The sequence below is a fragment of the Oncorhynchus nerka genome, linkage group LG28 (genome assembly GCF_034236695.1).
Source record: "Oncorhynchus nerka isolate Pitt River linkage group LG28, Oner_Uvic_2.0, whole genome shotgun sequence".
NCBI classification, from domain to species: Eukaryota; Metazoa; Chordata; class Actinopteri; order Salmoniformes; family Salmonidae; genus Oncorhynchus; species Oncorhynchus nerka.
The window spans coordinates 22,789,483-22,809,917 of NC_088423.1; the positions used below are offsets into that span (position 1 = coordinate 22,789,483).

Consider the following 20,435-nt stretch of genomic DNA (forward strand, 5'->3'; position numbering starts at 1 on the left):
CAGAAAAGCCATTTCACACAGAAACATTTCGTCTCGGAGTTGTGTTGTGTCTTTCCCTTTGCTGTCCAAGAACAGACAAATCTCCTCACGAAGCTCGAAACATCTTTGAAGCACCTTTCCCTGGCTTAGCCATCGCACCTCTGTGTGATAAGGCAAATCACCATGCTCCGTTTCTAACTCCGTCAGAAATGCCTTGAACTGGCGGTGATTCAAACCTTTGGCTCTGATAAAGTTAACTGTGCGCGTGATGATGCTCATTACATGCTCCATTTTCAAGGCTTTACCGCACAACGCTTCCTGGTGTATGATACAATGATAAGCTGTCAGCTCACCTGTCGCGTTTTCCTCTTGCATCTTTTCCCGTATCTTCGCCACCAGTCCGCTCCTGTGTCCACACATCGCAGGTGCTCCGTCGGTTGTCAAACCCACGAGTTTTTCCCCAAGGCAGCTCCATCTCATTTACACATCTTGACACCTCTTCATACAAATCATGCCCCGTAGTTGTGCCATGCATAGGACGTAAAGCCAAAAACTCCTCTGTCACGCTTAGGTTGGGAGTCCACTCCAGCGGATGAAAATTGACAACTGGGCAATGTCAGAAATGTCGGTGCTCTCATCCACAGCCAAGGAATATGCAATAAAATCTTTTCCCTTTTTCACAAGCTGCTCTTTTAGATTGATGGACAACTGGTCTACTCTCTCGGCAATGGTGTTTCTGCTCAGACTCACATTTAAAAGAGTTGCCTTTTTTCTGGGCAAACTTCGTCACAAACTTTAATCATGCAGTTTTTGATGAAATCCCCCTCCGTAAATGGCCGGGCTGATTTAGCGATCTCTTCTGCCAAAATAAAACTGGCCTTGACAGCAGCCTGGCCTTGTGATTTGGCTTTTTTGAACAGAGCCTGTCGAGATTTGAGGCCTCGTTTTAATTCCTCTGCCTTTTGTAGCCTTTGTTCCATGTCCATATTCTTGTTTTTTGTCCGCGTGTTTCGTTTCATAATGTCGTCTCAGATTATACTCTTTCAGTACCGCCACACTTTCTCCACACAGAAGACACACAGGTTTTCCAGCTACCTTCGTGAACATATACTCCGACTCCCACCTTGTTTGAAACCCCGGTTCTCAGTATCCACCTTCCGTTTTGCCATTTTTGATGGGTATCTGAAAGTTAATTTTACTGTGATGCTGGCGACTGCTGTGCCAATAAATATTGAAATGAAGCAGCCTACTGCTCGGTCGTCACCTTTGCATTGTGGGAAATGTAGTATTGGTGCGTGTAAAAGATCTGCGGGCTGCCGGCTTGCTGCGGGCAGTTCTAATAAATCAAGATCATCCCAGGGGCCGTAAAAACCTTCTTGCGGGCGGATGTGGCTCTGCGGCCTTGACTCTGACATATGTGGTCTAGGGTGTCAGGTAGGGTGGAGTGATATGGTCCTTGACTAGTCTCTCAAAGCACTTCATGATGACGGAAGTGAGTGCTACGGGCGGTAGTCGTTTAGCTCAGTTACCTTAGCTTTCTTGGGAACAGGAACAATGGTGGCCCTCTTGAAGCATGTGGGAACAGCAGACTGGTATAGGGATTGATTGAATATGTCCGTAAACACACCGGCCAGCTGGTCTGCGCATGCTCTGAGGCGCGGCTGGGGATGCCGTCTGGGCCTGCAGCCTTGCGAGGTTAACACGTTTAAATGTCTTACTCACCTCGGCTGCAGTGAAGGAGAGACCGCATGTTTTCGTTGCAGGCCGTGTCAGTGGCACTGTATTGTCCTCAAAGCGGGCAAAAAGTGATTTAGTCTGCCTGGGAGCAAGACATCCTGGTCCGTGACTGGGCTGGGTTTCTTCTTGTAGTCCGTGATTGACTGTAGACCCTGCCACATGCCTCTTGTGTCTGAGCCATTGAATTGAGATTCCACTTTGTCTCTGTACTGACGCTTAGCTTGTTTAATAGCCTTGCGGAGGAATAGCTGCATTGTTTATATTCGGACATGTTACCAGACACCTTGCCTGATTAAAAGCAGTGGTTCGCGCTTTCAGTTTCACGCGAATGCTGCCATCAATCCACGGTTTCTGGTTTGGGAATGTTTTTATCGTTGCTATGGGAACGACATCTTCGACGCACGTTCTAATGAACTCGCACACCGAATCAGCGTATTCGTCAATATTTCCATCTGGCCAATACGAAACATGTCCCAGTCCACGTGATGGAAGCAGTCTTGGAGTGTGGAGTCAGCTTGGTCTGACCAGCGTTGGACAGACCTCAGCGTGGGAGCCTCTTGTTTTAGTTTCTGCCTGTAGGCAGGGATCAGCAAAATGGAGTCGTGGTCAGCTTTTCCGAAAGGGGGGCGGGGCAGGGCCTTATATGCGTCGTGGAAGTTAGAGTAACAATGATCCAAGGTTTTACCACCCCTGGTTGCGCAATCGATATGCTGATAAAATTTAGGGAATCTTGTTTTCAGATTAGCTTTGTTAAAATCCCCAGCTACAATGAATGCAGCCTCCGGATAAATGGTTTCCAGTTTGCAAAGAGTTAAATAAAGTTCGTTCAGAGCCATCGATGTGTCTGCTTGGGGGGGGATATATACGGCTGTGATTATAACCGAGGAGAATTCTCTTGGAAGATAATGCGGTCTACATTTGATTGTGAGGAATTCTAAATCAGGTGAACAGAAGGATTTGAGTTCCTGTATGTTTCCTTCATCACACCATGTCTCGTTAGTCATGAGGCATACGCCCCCGCCACTCTTCTTACCAGAAAGATGTTTGTTTCTGTCGGCGCGATGCGTGGAGAAACCCGTTGGCTGCACCGCAACGGATAGCGTCTTCCCAGTAAGCCATGTTTCTGTGAAGCAGAGAACGTTGCAGTCTCTGAAGTCCCTCTGGAATGCTACCCTTGTTCGGATTTCGTCAACCTTGTTGTCAAGAGACTGGACATTGGCAAGAAGAATGCTGGGGAGTGGTGCGCGATGTGCCCTTTTTCGGAGTCTGACCAGAACACCGCCTCGTTTCCCTCTTTTTCGGAGTCGTTTCCTTGGGTCGCTGCATGCGATCCATTCCGTTGTCCTGTTTGTAAGGCAGAACACCGGATCCGCGTCGCGGAAAACATATTCTTGGTCGTACTGATGGTGAGTTGGCGCTGATCTTATATTCAGTAGTTCTTCTCGACTGTATGTAATGAAACCTAAGATGACCTGGGGTACTAATGTAAGAAATAACACGTAAAAAAACAAAAAACTGCATAGTTTCCTAGGAACGCGAAGCGAGGCGGCCATCTCAGTCGGCGCCGGATGAAAGTAAAGTTTACCTTAAGCATTCCTACAGCTGGGCTCGTGTGTGTGTGTGTGTGTGCGTGCGTGCGTGCGTGCGTGCGTGCGTGCGTGTTGTTAGTAATGTATGTTGTGTGTAAAACCTCCTATCTGTGTGTATTTCGTTTTCAGGTTGCTACTGAAGGCTGGTATAGACATCAACAGAGCCACTAAGGCTGGGACCTCTCTGCACGAGGCTGCCCTCTATGGCAAGACGGAAGTAGTGCACCTGCTGCTGGACGTAAGACTTAACACTACCATCTGAATCTCCACTACTTTCAACAGGCTCTGGACAAAAAATAAGTGCACTACTGTATATGGGGCGGCAGGTAGCCTAGTGGTTACAGTGTTGGACTAGTAACTGCAAGGTTGCAAGATCAAATCCCTGAGCTGACAAGGTAAAAATATGTCGTTCTGCCCCCGAACAAGGCAGTTGTTCGGGGGCACTGTTCCTAGGCTGTGATTGAAAATAAGAATTTGTTCTTGACTGATTTGCCTAGTAAAATAAAGGTAAAATATATAGGGAATAGGGTGTCATCCACTGAGGTATCTGCTGAAGAAGCATAAGACTGGATGCAGTTTCTGTCTTATCCAAACATGACACAGACAAAGGAGTTAAGAAATAATGTGAGCTATTTTCAGCCATAAAACTGACGGTTGTTTCTTTTTTATTTAAGTATTGATGATGGGTGTACTGTTGCTTCATGCGTTGTATGCGTGTGCTTACCGTTGCCAGACAGTAGTGCTTGTTAAGTGGGAGCAAAGGGCACTGTGTCCCAGTGTGTCCCGGTGTTGTTGCTGTGTAGTTGCTGTTCATGCCCTCCCCATTGACCAATAGACTGTATGTATGTATCAAGGTGACATCTATATGGTTATCAATATTAGTTATTTCTTGTGTAGGCTGCTTTCCTATTTGAAATAAAATCATGAGAGAAAAAAAATGGCATGTTATCTACCTCTGGCGACATGACCGTGATACCCAGTAGGAAGGCAGGCACAATACCGGTGCGTCGGTCGCCTCTATCCACTCATAGTGCAGCCCAATCAGCCACGCAACATGGTCTTGAATGGCAACAAATCTGCCCAATTAGCTGATTCGCTTTCCATACACCCACTCCTTTCGACACATCCACTCACCCATACTCCAGTCACCATAATGGGCTGCAGCTACCCATCATTTTTAGGGAGTGTGTGCATGCTGTGTCTTGGAGACTAACGATATGTGTGTGTGTGTGTGTGTGTGTGTGTGTGCCCGCCCATGCAGGCTGGTATTGATGTTAACCTATGTAACACGTACAACCAGACAGCTCTGGACAACGTTAACCAGTTCACCACCACATCAGCCAGCAAGGACATCAAGATACTATTGCGAGGTGAGATAGATAGGCCTCCTCTTCTACATATTACCCTCTTGGATTTCTAGACCTACCGCTCCAGTATATATTGTTTCTTATGCATTCTCCAGTTCATGCTTTTAGACGTTATCCCCCTGGGAGTATTGCTTTGTTCTGATTTGGTCTATAATATGTAATTCCTCTCCCTGTCTCCGTCTCTCTCTATCATCTATCTTTCTTTCTTTCTCTCTCTCTCTCTAGAAGCATTAGGGTCTCTCCAGGTGAGAGCGGTGAAGGACTACTGGAACCTTCATGACCCTACAGCCCTCAACCTCCGAGCAGGAGACCTCATTATGGTACACTAGCGTGCATCTGTGTTCCTGCCTAAAAGTAAACAATCACATTTGTTCCTGGAGGCTGAGCTGCTTTCAGAACTAGATTGAATGAGGAGAACTACTGTCTTGAGGTAGCTGCATTGTGAGGGGGAAATCTGTGTACATGTGAGTTTGTTTCTAGAGGTTTGTGGTTATGGTGTTAAGTGTCTGATGGTAATTTGGTGTACCCTACTGTTAAGCGTGTAAGTCTGTACATTGTGGACGTTTTGTTTGTGGAGTGAGGTGTGGAGTTTTGTGGCAATTTGGTGTACTCTTAAGTTGTCAACGGTTTGTTTGTAATTATGGTGTGAGGTATGCTGCTCTGATGGCGGTATGTCTAGGGTTAATTGACTACACCGTGTAAGAAGTTAGAGTAGAGTTGGAGGTTGTTCTGAGGTACCTAGCAGGCAAAGACACGCTCCTGTCAGTCTGTTATTAGTTAGTGCTTGAGACATCCCCATTTGCAAGCTATGTGTGTGTGTCATTCCTTCAGTGTGCTAGCTACACTGTCTGATATTTGTTTTTGGCCCCTCTGGGCATTTGTTAAGACACGCTCAGAAAGTGTGTGTGTTTGTGTATGTGCTCGCTCAGAAAGTGTGTGTGTTTGTGTATGTGCTCGCTCAGAAAGTGTGTGTGTTTGTGTATGTGCTCGCTCAGAAAGTGTGTGTGTTTGTGTATGTGCTCGCTCAGAAAGTGTGTGTGTTTGTGTATGTGCTCGCTCAGAAAGTGTGTGTGTTGGTGTATGTGCTCGCTCAGAAAGTGTGTGTGTTTGTGTATGTGCTCGCTCAGAAAGTGTGTGTGTTTGTGTATGTGCTCACTCAGAAAGTGTGTGTGTATGTGCTCGCTCAGAAAGTGTGTGTTTGTGTATGTGCTTGCTCAGAAAGTGTGTGTGTTTGTGTATGTGCTCGCTCAGAAAGTGTGTGTGTTTGTGTATGTGCTCGCTCAGAAAGTATGTGTGTTTGTGTGTGTTAGCTCCATTGTAGTGTTCCCTGGGGCATGTCTTCCATAGATCCACTCAGCTGGCCTGGCACACATACACAGTGAGGATGCTGTGTACTGTACCCTGTCCTGTGCCAACCCTGTCTGCCCTAGCCATCTCTAACCCTGTACACACACACAAAATCTTGCACACACACCCTGCCCTCATTGGAATGTTAATAAGCCCATTTCCGTTACTCATATAGAGATAGATTAGGCATAGAATACTAGATATTATGCCAATGTTGGGTTTCATGTGTACAGCACAAGCAGGGTTGTATTCACTTAACAAACAGAAGAAAACAGACTGAAACGGGGAGGGACTATCGGAACTTGTCAATAAGAAACTCTTGTTATCGTTCTAAAACTGTTTGCTACTGTGTGCACTAATGACTACGACCTAGACTTCAATGTAACAGCTCTCACATCAGGTGGCGCAACCATTCTGTGGGTAGAAGTTGACCAATAACCACTTATAATCACAAATAGCACAGCTATAATGCTGAATGATGAATGGTTGATTTCAGGTGTTGGAGCAGCACATGGACGGGAGGTGGAAAGGTTATATTCATGACAACCAGAGAGGAACGGACCGGATTGGATACTTCCCTCCGTCTGTAGTGGAGGTCATCAGCAGGAGAGCAGGTATACACACACACATAAATCACACATGCCGAAGCGTATACACCAGACACTCACGTGCCTGTATGCAGCCACAAACACATACCTTCACATTTACAGTGGCAAGAAAAAGTATGTGAACCCTTTGGAAGTATCTGGATTTCTGCATTGATTGGTCATCAAATTTGATCTGATCTTTGTCTAAGTCACAACAATACACCAACAAAGTGTGCTTAAACTTATTGTATTTTTCTTGACTATATTAAATACATCATTTAAACATTCATAGGTTGGAAAAAGTATTTGAACCCTTAGGCCTGACTCCAAAAGCTAATTGGAGTCAGGAGTCAGCTAACCTGGAGTCCAATCAATGACACGAGATTGGAGATGTTGGTTAGAGCTGACTTGCCCTATAAAAAACGCTCCAAACTTTTTGTTTGCTATTCGCAAGAAGCATTGTCTGATGTGAACCATGCCTTGAACAAAAGAGATCTCAGAAGACATAATATTAAGAATTGTTGACTTGCATAAAGCTGGAAAGGGTTACAAAATTATCTCTAAAAGCCTTGATGTTCATCAGTCCACGGTAAGACAAATTGTCTAGAAATTGAGAAATTTCAGCACTGTTGCTACTCTCCCTAGGAGTGGCCGTCCTGCAAAGATGACTGCAAGAGCACAGCGCAGAATGCTCAGTGAGGTTAAGAAGAATCCTAGAGTGTCAGCTAAAGACTTACAGAAATCTCTGGAACATGCTAACAGCTCTGTTGATGAGTCTACAATACGTATACACTAAACAAGAATGGTGTTCATGCGAGGACACCACGGAAGAAGCCACTGCGGACCAAAAAAAACATTGCTGCATGTCTGAAGTTTGCAGAAGTGCACCTGGATGTTCTACAGCGCTACTGGCAAAATATTATGTGTACAGATGAAACTACAGTTGAGTTGTTTGGAAGGAACACACAACACTATGTGTGGAGAGAAAAAAGGCCCAGCACACCAACCTCATCCAAACTGTAAAGTATGGTGGCGAGAGCATCATGGCTGCTTTGCTGCCTCAGGGCCTGGAGAACTTGCTATCATCGACGGCAAAATGAATTCCCAAGTTTATCAAGACATTTTGCAGGAGAATGTTAGGCTATCTGTCCACCAATTGAAGCTCAACAGAAGTTGGGTGATGCAACAGTACAACAATCCAAAACACAGAAGTAGATCAATAACAGAATGGATTCAACAGAAGAAAATATGCCTTCTGGAGTGGCCCAGTCAGAGTCCTGACCTCAACACGATTGAGATGCTGTGGCATGACCTCAAGAGAGCAGTTCACACCAGACATCCCAAGAATATTGCTGAACTGAAAGTTTTGTAAAGAGGAATGGTCCAAAATTTCTCCTGACTGCTGTGCAGGTCTGATCAGCAACTACAGAAAACATTTGGTTGCTGCCAAAGGAGGGTCAACCAGTTATCCAAGGGTTCACATACTTTTCCACCCTGCACTTTGAATGTTTACACGGTGTGTTCAATAAAGACCTGAAAACGTATAATTGTTTGTGTGTTATTAGTTTAAGCAGACTGTGTTTGTCTATTGTTTTGACCCAGATGAAGATCAGATCCAATTTTATGACCAATTTATGCAAAAATCCAGGTATTTCCAAAGGGTTCACATACTTTTTCTTGCCACTGTACCTTGGTTCAACAATAGAATACCACACCAACTTTACAGCTGTAAATACCCATCGGAATACCAAACAGCAGCCCTAACTGAGCTAGAGGTCCTGAAATAAACTCTCAAATTACATACACACACAGTACATACACACACACTCACGGAGGCAGACACACAAACTCACACACACCGTTTAATCAGATTAGCAGGGCCAGTTTGGGTAGTGTCAGCTCGGTTCTAAACCCCGAGACTGCGTTAGGAGTGTGAGTGCACAAGTTTGTGTGTGTGTGTGAAGGGAAATCCCAGTTGAAAGCTCAGTTGAGTCGTTGACAGGTCCTTGCTACCAGAGCAAACTTATCAGAGGCGAAGTCAGAAATGTGCGTGTGTTCGCCTTTGAGTGTGTGTGTGTGTGTGTGTGTGTGTGTGTGTGTGTGTGTGTGTGTATGCTGATATGTCAGCATCACACTGCTTTCGTGGACACACACACACTGAGAGCCTGGTAAGCCTCCCTCAGCATAAGTGCTGATATGAAAGCCCTCTCTATGGCTCTATGGGAATGAAAGCTCCTGCTGAACCACTTTGCTACCACCATTTTGTCACATTCATTCACTAGCTATACATAAGGAGCTTGGGGATTCATACATATATTTAGCTGCCTTGGCGGTTTTATGAATCTGTAAGGATAGAATGCAGGATACATATCCTCGGTGTGTACTAGTTGCAAACACACACACCCTCTCCGCCCTTTAATTTAGCCAGTGTTATTCAAAGTCGGGGTACCCCTAGTGGTATCCAAACTTGTGGTATCCTTAGTGAGGTCGTGGGGGAATTGCTGTGCGTTTGACAAAATAATTTTACGAGACATACAATTTCTTTTTTTAAAGATCATTTGAAAATGACTATTTTCTTGAGTAAATGTACTTACTGTTTTATTTTCATGTTGACAAGAGAGATGAAAATGTAATGACTTGTAAAAATGTAAATGTGCTGATTTTAAGGTTGTCATTAGATTTGGGGTGTTTTGGGGTCACCAGAAATTCTGGCAAATAAAATGGCGTCCCCACAGAAACAATTTGAATACCACCGCTTTAAGCTCTGTGGTTGTGTTTTGCTTCTGGTCTGCAGGGGGTACTCTCTCACGTCAGGTCTCGTTGCCAAGCCAACGGCAGCAGCACTTCCTGTCCAGAGCTCCTCCCACCAGTATTGGCTCTACCCCCCAGACTGATGACTCCTACACCTTGTACTACGGCCACGCAGGTAAACACAAGCATACACACACACACACCAGTGTTAATTCCATCAACAATAACTATGACAAAAAATGCTTTTCAACAACCAATTTTTCCTGACTAAAACTATGACAATCATGAGAAGAGATGCCCTGGAAAAATCACTAACTATTACAAATTACTTTTCATTTTAGTCACCGAAAATGTGACGAGACAATAATTACACGTGAGACTAAGGTGCATTTAATTTGACATGAAGCTCCTTTTCATCTGTTTTGCCCAAATCATTGAATGCAATCCTCTCATTGGCAGTATTGACATCTGATTTGATTGAGCTGATCTGCGCGGCTCTTCCACACAGCTCCCAGGCGTTCTCTTCAGTCACCCCTAAATCTTTTGAACTGATGCAAAGCCAGGACACTTGACTTGTAACTAACCTCAACTAGAAACAATCATGTTTACTCTCTATCTTACTATCATGTAGGCTATTTTTGCTTTGATCACTTCAGAAGCTCTACTTTTTGTTATTCATTCAGATGCGGTTTCTCGCCGTCCACAAACGCGAGTTGCGGTTGCTTTTTTCCTATGGGAAAAACAAATATTTGTTATTTGTTGGAAATCAGGAGTACAGTAATACTTCTGGCATTTCTTGAAAGATCAAATTATCCTCTTTTCAAGGAAACCAATATTATTTACTCCCATGACAGTTATGATTGGGGCTGTAAATTGGGGGAAAACATCTCAGCTGTAAATTGTTTAACCTGTAGCTAAGGCTTTGTAGTATATGGTTAATTATAGCTGGCATTGGTTACAATCTGTCACAATACCAATGTTGCCAGCTAAGGTATACAAGGAGATAGTTGGCCTAGTTGGACAAGGCTATCTGAATGTGCACATGATGGAAGTTAGACGTGGCCTAAATATTAATTATTTAATAGAAAAAAATCACTGACCATGAATTTACTAAAATGGCTGTGACTAAGGGAGTGGAAGCTATTATGTGCATGTTGGAAGTTAAATTAGAGGTTTATGTGAAATCTACAATGCCTAAAATAGGACAGAAATTACTAACTAAAACTAGACTAAAATTGTCCAGAGTTTTAGTGGACTGATAATAACTAAAAATAAGAAGGGTGAAATGGGACTAAGACTAAAATGTATTTTAATCATAAAGACTAAAACTAAATCTAATATAGGTGACAGTTATTTACAGATGTTCTTGACCTCTACTACTTCTCTCCATCCACTAAGTCAATTTTGTGGAAACAAAGTGGCCTATTATTTCCATTGGGGCCCTGACAACCCCCCAAAACCCCCACCCCCTACTCCATACCTGCCTTAGTCCCACTGAGAGTCACCCTGGAGTCCTCTGACCCCGCTCAACCCCATGACCCCCACTCCCCAGCACACCTCCACCAGCCCTGGCTTACAGTATGTGTTTTTGTTAGGTACCTGTACACCTGGCAGTCTCCTTTCAGCCCCAGCTAGTCCAGCTAGCCCCAGTGAGGACATATGGGTCCTCAGGAACTATCACACTGGTAAGAGTGTGTGTACCCAGCTACCCAATTACCCAGACTACCTCGTGCCCCTCTGTTTACCCAGTCTGCTAGATGTACCACCCTCTCCCCCTCATAAAGTCCAAATTAATGCCTCCATCCCCACCTAAAGACCCATGCTGCTGACCTGTTCCCCTCCAAGTGTCCTGTCCAAGTGTCCAGTCCAAGTGTCCATTGCCAGCTGATTCCCTGATCTTGACCCAATCTTGTACTGTACACTTCTCCACTGATCCTCTCTTTCTGTCTTCCTTTCTCTCCCTCCCTGACGAGGGGTGACAGTGCCCATGGAAGCAAACTTTGCCACAATGTTATACTCCCTCCCTCTCTCGCTCTAGCAGGAGACAGGAACAGTGTTGGCAGTGCAGGCAGCAGTGCAGGTAGTGTGGGCAGCAGTCGTAGTGCTGGCAGCGGGCAGAGCTCCGAGAACAGTTTTGGACAGAACGGGTCACACACTCGCCAAACCGCAGCCACATTGGGTTCCTACATGGCCAAGGTGAGCACAATGAGCTGGCAATTATTTTTGAAATGTTAATAGATATCACTAGCTGAAGTAAAGGTTACACTTGGTTGCTGGAAAAAAATATATAAAGTATATTCACCTTATTAACAGTCATATATATAAACCACAAATAGCTGAACAAGGTCTTCCTCTTTCTGTGTGTAGCTGGCTCCCTCTGCTGGTGAATCAGAACAGCAGTTTCGCTCAGTAGGACCAGTCCACAGCAAACAACCTGATGGATCTACAGGTTAGTTACACTACTGTGCACCAGGGTTAGGGTCAATTCCATTTCAATTCCGGAAGTACACTGCAATTCCAATTCTCTTGAATACTTTTCAATTAGCAACATTTGGAACTAGAATTGGAATTTGATTTACTTTCTGAATTGAAATGGAATTGACCACAACGCTACTTTACACTACTTACCCTTCTGCTCTACCCTCCTCTAATCTCTTCCCTTTCCCTTCAACTCTTTATCTATTTATACTCAGCATTTTCCCATGCCAACCCCACAGACATTTTGTCTGTAATTTTCAGTTGATACAGTATATTCTGTATGCCTTTTTGTCTGTTAACTAGCTGTATTCAGTCTACGAGGTCAGACGATCCACCTTCTAGCCCAGGCCAGGCCAATAGTACCTAGCTACAGCCACAGGGCAGTGGGGAAATGAGAAAGAAATGCAGTGCTTACCCCTCTACATCAACAATTCATAAACTAGCTTTCTACACAGCCGATAAACACAGAAACTTACCTCTCCACAAACCAATATAGACAACGGATCTCCTCACTATAAACCAATAAAATACATGAGGAGATTTCAGCTCCAGCTCACCTCACTGCAAAACATAAAACAGAGGCTGAGTCCCAAATGGCATTGCCCATAGGTCTCTGGTCAAAAGTAGTGCACTATATAGGAAATAGGTTACCATTTGGGACACAGACAGAAGCTCAGCTCTCTACAGAAGCAATAAAAAGAGACACAGTGAGTCTTTGGTCTCTCATCTGTGGGTTCGGGGTAGGACAAGAGGAAAGAGAGATACAGGTATTCTGTCAGCTTACGGTGTTCTGCTGAGTAAGGCCTGAACAAACCGCTATCAGCTGCTCCTGACCTGGAAGGGAGGAGGAAGGGATGGAGAGAGACAACAACAGAAAGACTTCACCAGGACAGAGAGAGGGAGTGGTTAAGAGAGAAAGGGGAGGAGACAGACAGAGAAAGTCAGTGAGAGAGAATAACAAAACATAGTCTGTGTGTGTGAGAGAGAGTCAGAGTAGAGGGAGACATTGGAGATGGGTTGAAAGAGAAGAAAGAGAATTACAGAAGCCAGATGAGAGAGAGAGAGAGAGAGAGAGAGATGTTTATGACTCAGTTTCACAGAGGCAGAGAGATGAGGTGCAAAAAGACAGGAGCTCCACCACTATCCTTGTTCCAGAGGGGTAAGACTTAGTTCTCCTGGCTATTCCTTGTTATTATCTGCAATCTCTTCAGCTATTAATTACTCTTATTTTAGTGTGATTGTAATTTTACTGGAGACGTTTACCAGTGTTTGTTGTTTGACCTAAACAACTTAGAGAAACAGGAAAAAAACGACCTCAAATGTAGTCTGTCAGAGAGCCAGGGTGAAAAGGTTTCATCTCTATTTTCAGGCTAAATGTAGCAAGTTAGAAGATAAGGTTATTTTGGCAGGTTGACGTTTATTGGGATGAGTCTTGTCCTGGAGGCAGAACTGAGCGATATCCGCTAGATGGGCCAGCTTTTAAAGTAAAAATTGGCTATATTGTAAAGATGTATGAAAACAAAATATCGCTTTTTGCTATAATTTAAGGTTAGGGTTAAGCATTAGGGTTAGCAGTGTGGTTAGGGTTCGTTTTCAAATGAGATGTTGTGGCCGTGCCAGCTCGTGACAACTCTGCAGAGCTGCCTAAAAAAGATTAAATGACGAAAAACGCTAACCTTCATTATTGTAGCTAAATACATGGGGTCCATACTTGCAAACATTATTCAAAGTTTGAGATGCACGTGATACAACGCTACATGTTAGCTGTCTGTCTCATTTAGCTCTATGCTGTAACAAATTCCTCATCAGCCCATCAAAGATCTTAGACTTTATATCCACCAACCAATGTTATTTCTTAAAATAGGTCAATTTGGTCACCAGAGGGATATTTTAAACCTCCACATTCAAGGTTTACTTGGTCTAGAAAGTTTAGTCCCAATATTGCCAGATGCATCCTTGACTAGGTTCCTAGCGTTAGACACAATTCGAAAGACATGTTCTCGCATATATGACAAAAGTCGTACCCTTTTGCTTAACACACATCCATGTGCTTTTACTGGAAAAACAAAGTATATGTCATGTACCACTAATACCATCGCTACTGGATGGCGTATTCCGCTAATGTGATTGACTGTATCTTCGGGGTACAGTAACATGCTAAGTAGACCGGGAACGCGCCACCGAAGGCATATTGATTTTGTCCATCCACACTAGACGTGGGTTCGAGACCCTGCGCGTCAAGCTTGATTATTAAGGAAAAAACGGTTCACTGCTGGTCCTTGATGCTCAATTCAAATAACGCATATGTGACGATTAATTTAATAATGCATATAAAACGTTTTTCATGTAAGTGTAGCCTACATAAGAAATTAAGTGGTGTTTTTAGTCTAACAGTAACGTTACACTATGCTATTATATTCGGTATGTTCGGCCTTGGCAGAATACAAATTAATAATTAAGTTATTGCGAGACATTTATTCAGCTTTGATCTAAACTTTATTAAAGAGCAGCATTCTGAGAAGTGACAGAGCTCCTCTGGTGCTCTCCGGCAGTTCTAACGTTTCACCTCTGTAGGTATCGGTCTACAAGAGGGACTCCAAGAAGCTCCTCATTAAATATATTTATATACAAGGTTTTGGCTGCACTTCCCTTATCAACAAACTATGAAAATAAATGTAATTCTACATTTCAAATGATAAAGCTATATCTCACCGGGGATTCAAATTTACGGCAAAAAATAGCATGCGCCAGGCTCGCTACACTGTGAGTTATTGGTCCAGTAGAAATGTGTGTTTGTGCCATTTGACAAGTCTTCTATCGTGTCCATCTACGTAAACAATGTTAATTGGCTGATGCAGAATTTGTTACCGGACATAATCACTGCCCCCTGGCCAGGTTAGCATAGTGCTAAATGTGACAGGTTATGTAATGGGAACAACGATGTAGCGTTTTATCACGTGCAACTACGTCGAGAATTTTAATTGTTAGATGCGCATTTTAAACATTTCTAATGTTCTTAAGTATGGACCCATAGAGTTTTGTTTACTAAAGTGTGTTTTGTTTGTTTACTTCTTCACCTGAGCATTTTTTTTTTGCTGTTCTGCGGTGAATATGTTTTTACTCCGGGTTTTTGTAGTGAGACAGTGCTGGATAATTAGGATACACATTTCTGATCAGCAGTATTGTTGTGCCATTGAGTCCCACAATGCATTGCTCTTTACAGTACTGTAATATATAATTCCAGTAGCTAACTCTGTAACATTGATGTAAGTTTACAGCAACATTTTTAGTGTGGGTATGGTCATGTCTGTGTATAAGACTGGCACAGACAGGGTCCTATTCAGTCAGTCCTGCACTGTAATCCTTTCATTCAAGTGTCATTTTCTGTTTTCAGAACCTGTAGATGTGGTACATGAGGGGGGGCGGCTGTTCAGGCAGCATTCTTATAAGCCGATAAATGTGTGCTACACTGTACTCTGTGGTCGCTGTGTTCCACTTCACTGCTACACTACTCAGCCTAGGCCTAGTTTCCAGATACAGTGTATACCTATGGTATTGATATGTCCATACAAGCTGTGTGTGCTGAATGTATGCCCTGTATTCTAACTCTCCAGGTTTCCAGCTTTTTCTGTCTCTCTCGCTCTCTCACTGTTGCGCTCTCTCTCTGTCTCTGTTTTTGTCAGCCTTGTGAGTAGAAGCATGCGTGTGTTTTGGATGTAGGGGTTGATGAGGTGTGTACAGACACAAACACATGGGCCAAATACCTCTCACTCAGGTGCTGTCTTCACCTCTGGAGGGAGAAAGGGGGGATGGGGCCCAGACATGTTTGGAATGAAGGAGAGAGGGAAGGGAGGGAGAGAGGTTGGGATCAAAACCATTGCCCCAGGTGAAAGAGAGAGAGACAGAGAGGAATGGTGAAGATGCATTCTTCAGTGAGCTGCAGTAATCTGTTGACTGACCCTACACATCTACAAGATAATACAGCTTTACCTCGGTCCTTCATTCAGCTTGCTGTTACACTAGGCTGTTAGTGATACACCGCTGAGTGTACAAAACATTAAGAACACCTGCTTTTTCCTGGATATAGACTGACCAGGTGAATCCAGGTGAAAGCTAGGATCCCTTATTGATGTCACTTGTTAATTCCACTTCGATCAGTGCAGATGAAAGGGAGGAGGCAGTTTAAGGAAGGATTTTTAAGCCTTGAGACAATTGAGACATGGATTGTGTATGTGTGCCATTCAGACCACGTGAGGCTGTTCTGATGGCAAAAGGGGTGTAACTCAATATTAGGAAGGCGTTCCTAATGTTTGGTGTACTTAATGTATATGCCATTTTAGCAGACACTTTTATCCAAAGGGACAAAGTGATGCGTGCATACATTTTTGACCTATGGGTGGTCCCAGGTATCAAACCCACTATCCAGGGGTTGCCATGCTCTACCAACTGATCTGTGACCTCTGTGCATTGATTTTGGAATCTTTCCCGATCTCTCTTTTTCCCAGGTGGTCCGCGTCATCAGGTCAGCGGTGGTACTCGGTCAGGGGAGCAGGGTGGCTTCATGCGTCCAGATCAGCTCCTGGAGGGCAGGGTGAGTTGAATATGGTGTGTGTGTGTCCGTTCGTCTATGTGTGCGTGTGTCACATGAGGCTGCTGAGGGGAGTGGTATGGAATGGTATCAAACACATGGAAACCATTTGATTTGATGAGTGCAATTACCAATACATTTATTCCGTTCCAGCCAATACTAAGAGCCCGTCCTCCCCAATTAAGGTGCCACCAACCTCATGTGGTTTGGTTGTGCATGTGTGATAACCTTCTGTTCTCTGTCTATAGGACTCTGAGGCCATCTACCAATGGCTGTGTGAGTTCCAGCTGGAGAGCTACACTGCTAACTTCCTTACAACAGGATACGATGTGCCTACTATCAGTAGGATGACCCCAGAGGTCAGACACTGGATTGTATTACCCCATTCACACATTTACCTCTTTTTAGGTCAACAAAATTAACGAGCATGGATGAATGTGTTCTGTAGTCATTTTTATCATTGACAGCCTAGTCGTGGGGCTTTCTAACCTGGTGTGTGTCTCTCCAGGACCTGACAGCTATCGGTGTGACCAAGCCAGGCCACCGTAAGAAGATCTCCATGGAGATAGGCAACCTAAACATCCCAGAATGGCTACCTGACTACATCCCTGTAAGAGACTTTCACATGACCTTTGCACTCTGTACACAGTTATGGCTGATAACAACAAGCCTTTGATAGACTGCACATCTCTCTCTCTATGTCATTAATCATAATTAGTTCTTTGTGTTTCATGTACACCTTTACAATCAGCAGTAACTGTGTTTTGTCGTACAACCATTGGACAAGAAGCACACCCTCTGTCCCTCTGTCTTTCTCTCTCTGTCTCACTCTCTCTCTCTGTCTCACTCTCTGTCTCGCTCTCACTCTATTGAATAAATGCTGTTTCTTTGTTTCCTCTCCATCTCTCTCTCATTCTCTGTCAGTCTGAGCTGTCAGAGTGGTTGAGTGCGATTGGTCTGCCTCAGTACCAGAAAAGACTGTGTGAGAACGGTTATGACACCATCAGCATCATCAAGGATATCACATGGGAAGACTTATCAGAGATAGGAATCACTAAACTGGGTAAGGGATTTTCACACGCACGGGGACACACACTGCAGATGCACAGATGCACTGACATTAAGCAAGGTCATCTGTCTGTCAGAAAGGTGTGTGAGAGCTCTTGGGCACATTCCCCCTCACCAATATAACAGCCTTGGTGTCGACAACCAATGATCAACCCTTTTAACCACTTTCTATCATCATTATTTTTCATAGTTCTTTTTCTACAATTTGTGTTGAATTTATTTTTGTCTCTCTCTCTCTCCCAGGTCATCAGAAGAAGCTGATGTTAGCCGTGAAGCGTTTATGCGACCTGCATCGTTCCCGTCACCATGCCAATGGCTCCGGCACGCTACGGTGTAGTAAACCCCTCGCGGCTCTGGAGCTGGTGGCTATCGAGCCCCCCGAGCCCCCTGCCGACTGCTGTCCCCCATCCCCCCACACTCCCAGGACACCCCTCCTTTCCTTTCAGGACAGCGAGCTGAGCACAGAGCTACAAAACGCCATGATGGGCAGGGCAGGAGGAGGGGTGGGGATAGGGGGGTTTGGGATGTGTGTGAGAGGTGTGGTGAGGGGTGTGGTGTCGCCGATGTCGCTCAGCCAGGAGAGCATTGGAACGCGTTCCCGCGGATCTGGGAATTCTGGGAATTTTTCGGGATGTTCCCAAGAGCTTCACCAACAGACTCTGGCATCGGCTGGAGTCTACAGTCGCTCGGACGAGAGCCTGGGGGGAGTGGGAGGAAGATGGGCGAGACAGGGGGGAGGAGGGAGTCCAGAGAGAGACAGGCAGAGACCCACAGAGTTGTGGTCAGACCAGCTGCGCCAGCCCCCCACTAAACTACCCATCACCCCTCCTCTCACCCCCAGCAAGATGCCCCGCTTCGCGTACCCAGCCGTGCCTGTGCCCAGTAAACCCAAAACCTGCCAGTCCCCTGCCCACCCCCACCGCCCCTCCTTCTCTCCCCAGGCCTCCCCCACACAGAGGACCTTCAGTTACCTCCACACCCAGGGAGGAGGTACCGATCTGGGCCAGCGTGGTCTACCCAAGCCCCATGCTGGAGCTGTCCCCCTCCCAGGACTAGGCCTCAACACAGAGGCCCTTAAGGGCCCTAAGAAACGCACCCAGAGTCTGACACACTATTCCCTGTCAGATGGAGAACCGGAAGACGACGAGTTATCGGCGCAAGAATCCGTTCCCCCGGTGACCATGCCCTCGTATGCCACACTAGGACGCAAACCAGGCCGCGGCCAATCCTCCGCCGTCCAACGCCACATCAGCCGGAGCCACACATTCGCTGTGCGCTCTCGCCGCAAAGGCCCGCCCCCACCACCACCTAAGAGGTTGAGCTCGGTGAGTGGCAGCCAGGCCAACGAATCAGGAGGAGCAGCAGTAGTGTCAGTGGAGGTGCCAGGGGTGGAGACTGAGAGTGCAGGCAGTGTGAGGAGCATTGCAGCCAGGCTACAGGGGTCCGGGCCCAGGGGCAGTCCCTCTAAGGGGGTAGAATTACCCTCCCCACGCACCTCCACACTCGCCTCCCACAAACCTGTACCCGCTCTGGGGCTGGAAGGCCTGAGGAGGACGGGGAGCGAGCGGAGGGATAGAGATGGAGGGATAGAGAGAATCCCAGAAGAGGAGGGAGAGAGAGGGAGGAAGAGTGGTTCAGTATTGGAAAGCTCTACGTCACTTCAGAGGAGCTCCAGTGAGAACCTCCCTTTCGCGGAGGAGGGCAACCTCACCATCAAACAGCGGCCCAGGTTGGGAGCAGGTTGCCGGGCAGAGCCTGAAATCCAACCCCAGGCTTCTCTAGAAGACCCGCAGATGCAGCCCCCAAAGTCCCTGGAGATCCCAGAGTTCAATCTCAAAGAGTCGGACACGGTCAAACGACGGCGTCAGCCCAAAGACCGGGACACACACACACTGGACGAGATCTTCACTCCCAGCGAAGATGACGCACATACACAGCCGCACACACACAGCCGGTCCAACGGCTTCCACACACACACAAACAGAGACATAAAGAGTGAGGAGGAAGCAGGTGTGAGGTCAGAGCGCAGTTTACAGAGAGTAGGATCGACAGGGAAATGCCAGAAACCACCTCTGTCCTCCAAACCAACCAGCACTCCCCTCAAACCAGCTGGTCAACAGATACACACAACTACATCTAAACCAGGCAGTCAACAGATACACACAACTACGTCTAAACCAGGCAGTCAACAGATACACACAACTACGTCTAAACCAGGCAGTCAACAGATACACACAACTACATCTAAACCAGGCAGTCAACAGATACACACAACTACATCTAAACCAGGCAGTCAACAAATACACACAACTACATCTAAACCAGGCAGTCAACAGAAGACAGCACCAACGTCCAAATTAGGTAGCACACACAACCATATAACCACTCCTATACCAGCCAATCAACAAATACACACAACTTCATCAAGACCAGCCAGTCAACAGACACGGGCAACTATCCATATACCAGCCAGCCCACAAAATACACGCACAACCAACTCTATACCGATCAATCCACAAAAACTAGTAACAGCAGCCAAACCAGCCAGTCCACAGAAAACAATAACATCCAAGCCAGTAATTCACCAGACGCCTGCTACTGTCTCTAGACTTCCCCAGCGCAGCATATCCATAACGTCAGCCCCTACAGCCCGTTCCCCTGGTGTGACTCTCAATGTGGTCCAGAGTGTGGTTTTCACTTCCCCAGCCCAGGCAGCCCCCGTTTCATCCTACCGCACCTTAGGGCCTCCAGGCCAGGCAGGGCGAGCAGTAAAGGCCCAGGCTGGTAAGGCCTGCTCGGAGGTACTGGTTCAGAGGAGGCTGGATGAGACCAGCACGTCACTCGAGGAAGCGCTGAAAGATGTAGAGAGGAAACTGGCTCAGGACGACACTGACGGGTAAGACACACACCCACATGCGGCAGACACATATACACACACACACTC

At 45.7% G+C, this 20,435-nt stretch overlaps 1 protein-coding gene across 6 annotated transcripts in view; it reads left to right on the top strand.

The window, feature by feature from the left end:
- Positions 1-20,435, top strand: part of LOC115112995 (caskin-2-like) — a 102,722-nt gene that overhangs the window by 80,907 nt on the left and 1,380 nt on the right. For 3 of the 6 annotated variants that reach the window (XM_029640148.2, XM_029640150.2, XM_029640153.2), the window contains 13 exons: positions 3,435-3,543; positions 4,567-4,675; positions 4,898-4,992; positions 6,516-6,633; positions 9,401-9,532; positions 10,953-11,042; positions 11,396-11,553; positions 11,725-11,806; positions 16,341-16,426; positions 16,672-16,782; positions 16,932-17,033; positions 17,348-17,486; positions 17,735-20,387. In XM_029640148.2, coding sequence (XP_029496008.2) covers positions 3,435-3,543; positions 4,567-4,675; positions 4,898-4,992; positions 6,516-6,633; positions 9,401-9,532; positions 10,953-11,042; positions 11,396-11,553; positions 11,725-11,806; positions 16,341-16,426; positions 16,672-16,782; positions 16,932-17,033; positions 17,348-17,486; positions 17,735-20,387 — 3,984 coding nt within the window. The remainder of the gene's footprint in view (positions 1-3,434; positions 3,544-4,566; positions 4,676-4,897; positions 4,993-6,515; positions 6,634-9,400; positions 9,533-10,952; positions 11,043-11,395; positions 11,554-11,724; positions 11,807-16,340; positions 16,427-16,671; positions 16,783-16,931; positions 17,034-17,347; positions 17,487-17,734; positions 20,388-20,435) is intronic. The other 3 variants (XM_029640149.2, XM_029640151.2, XM_029640152.2) reach the window with 3 other exon arrangements.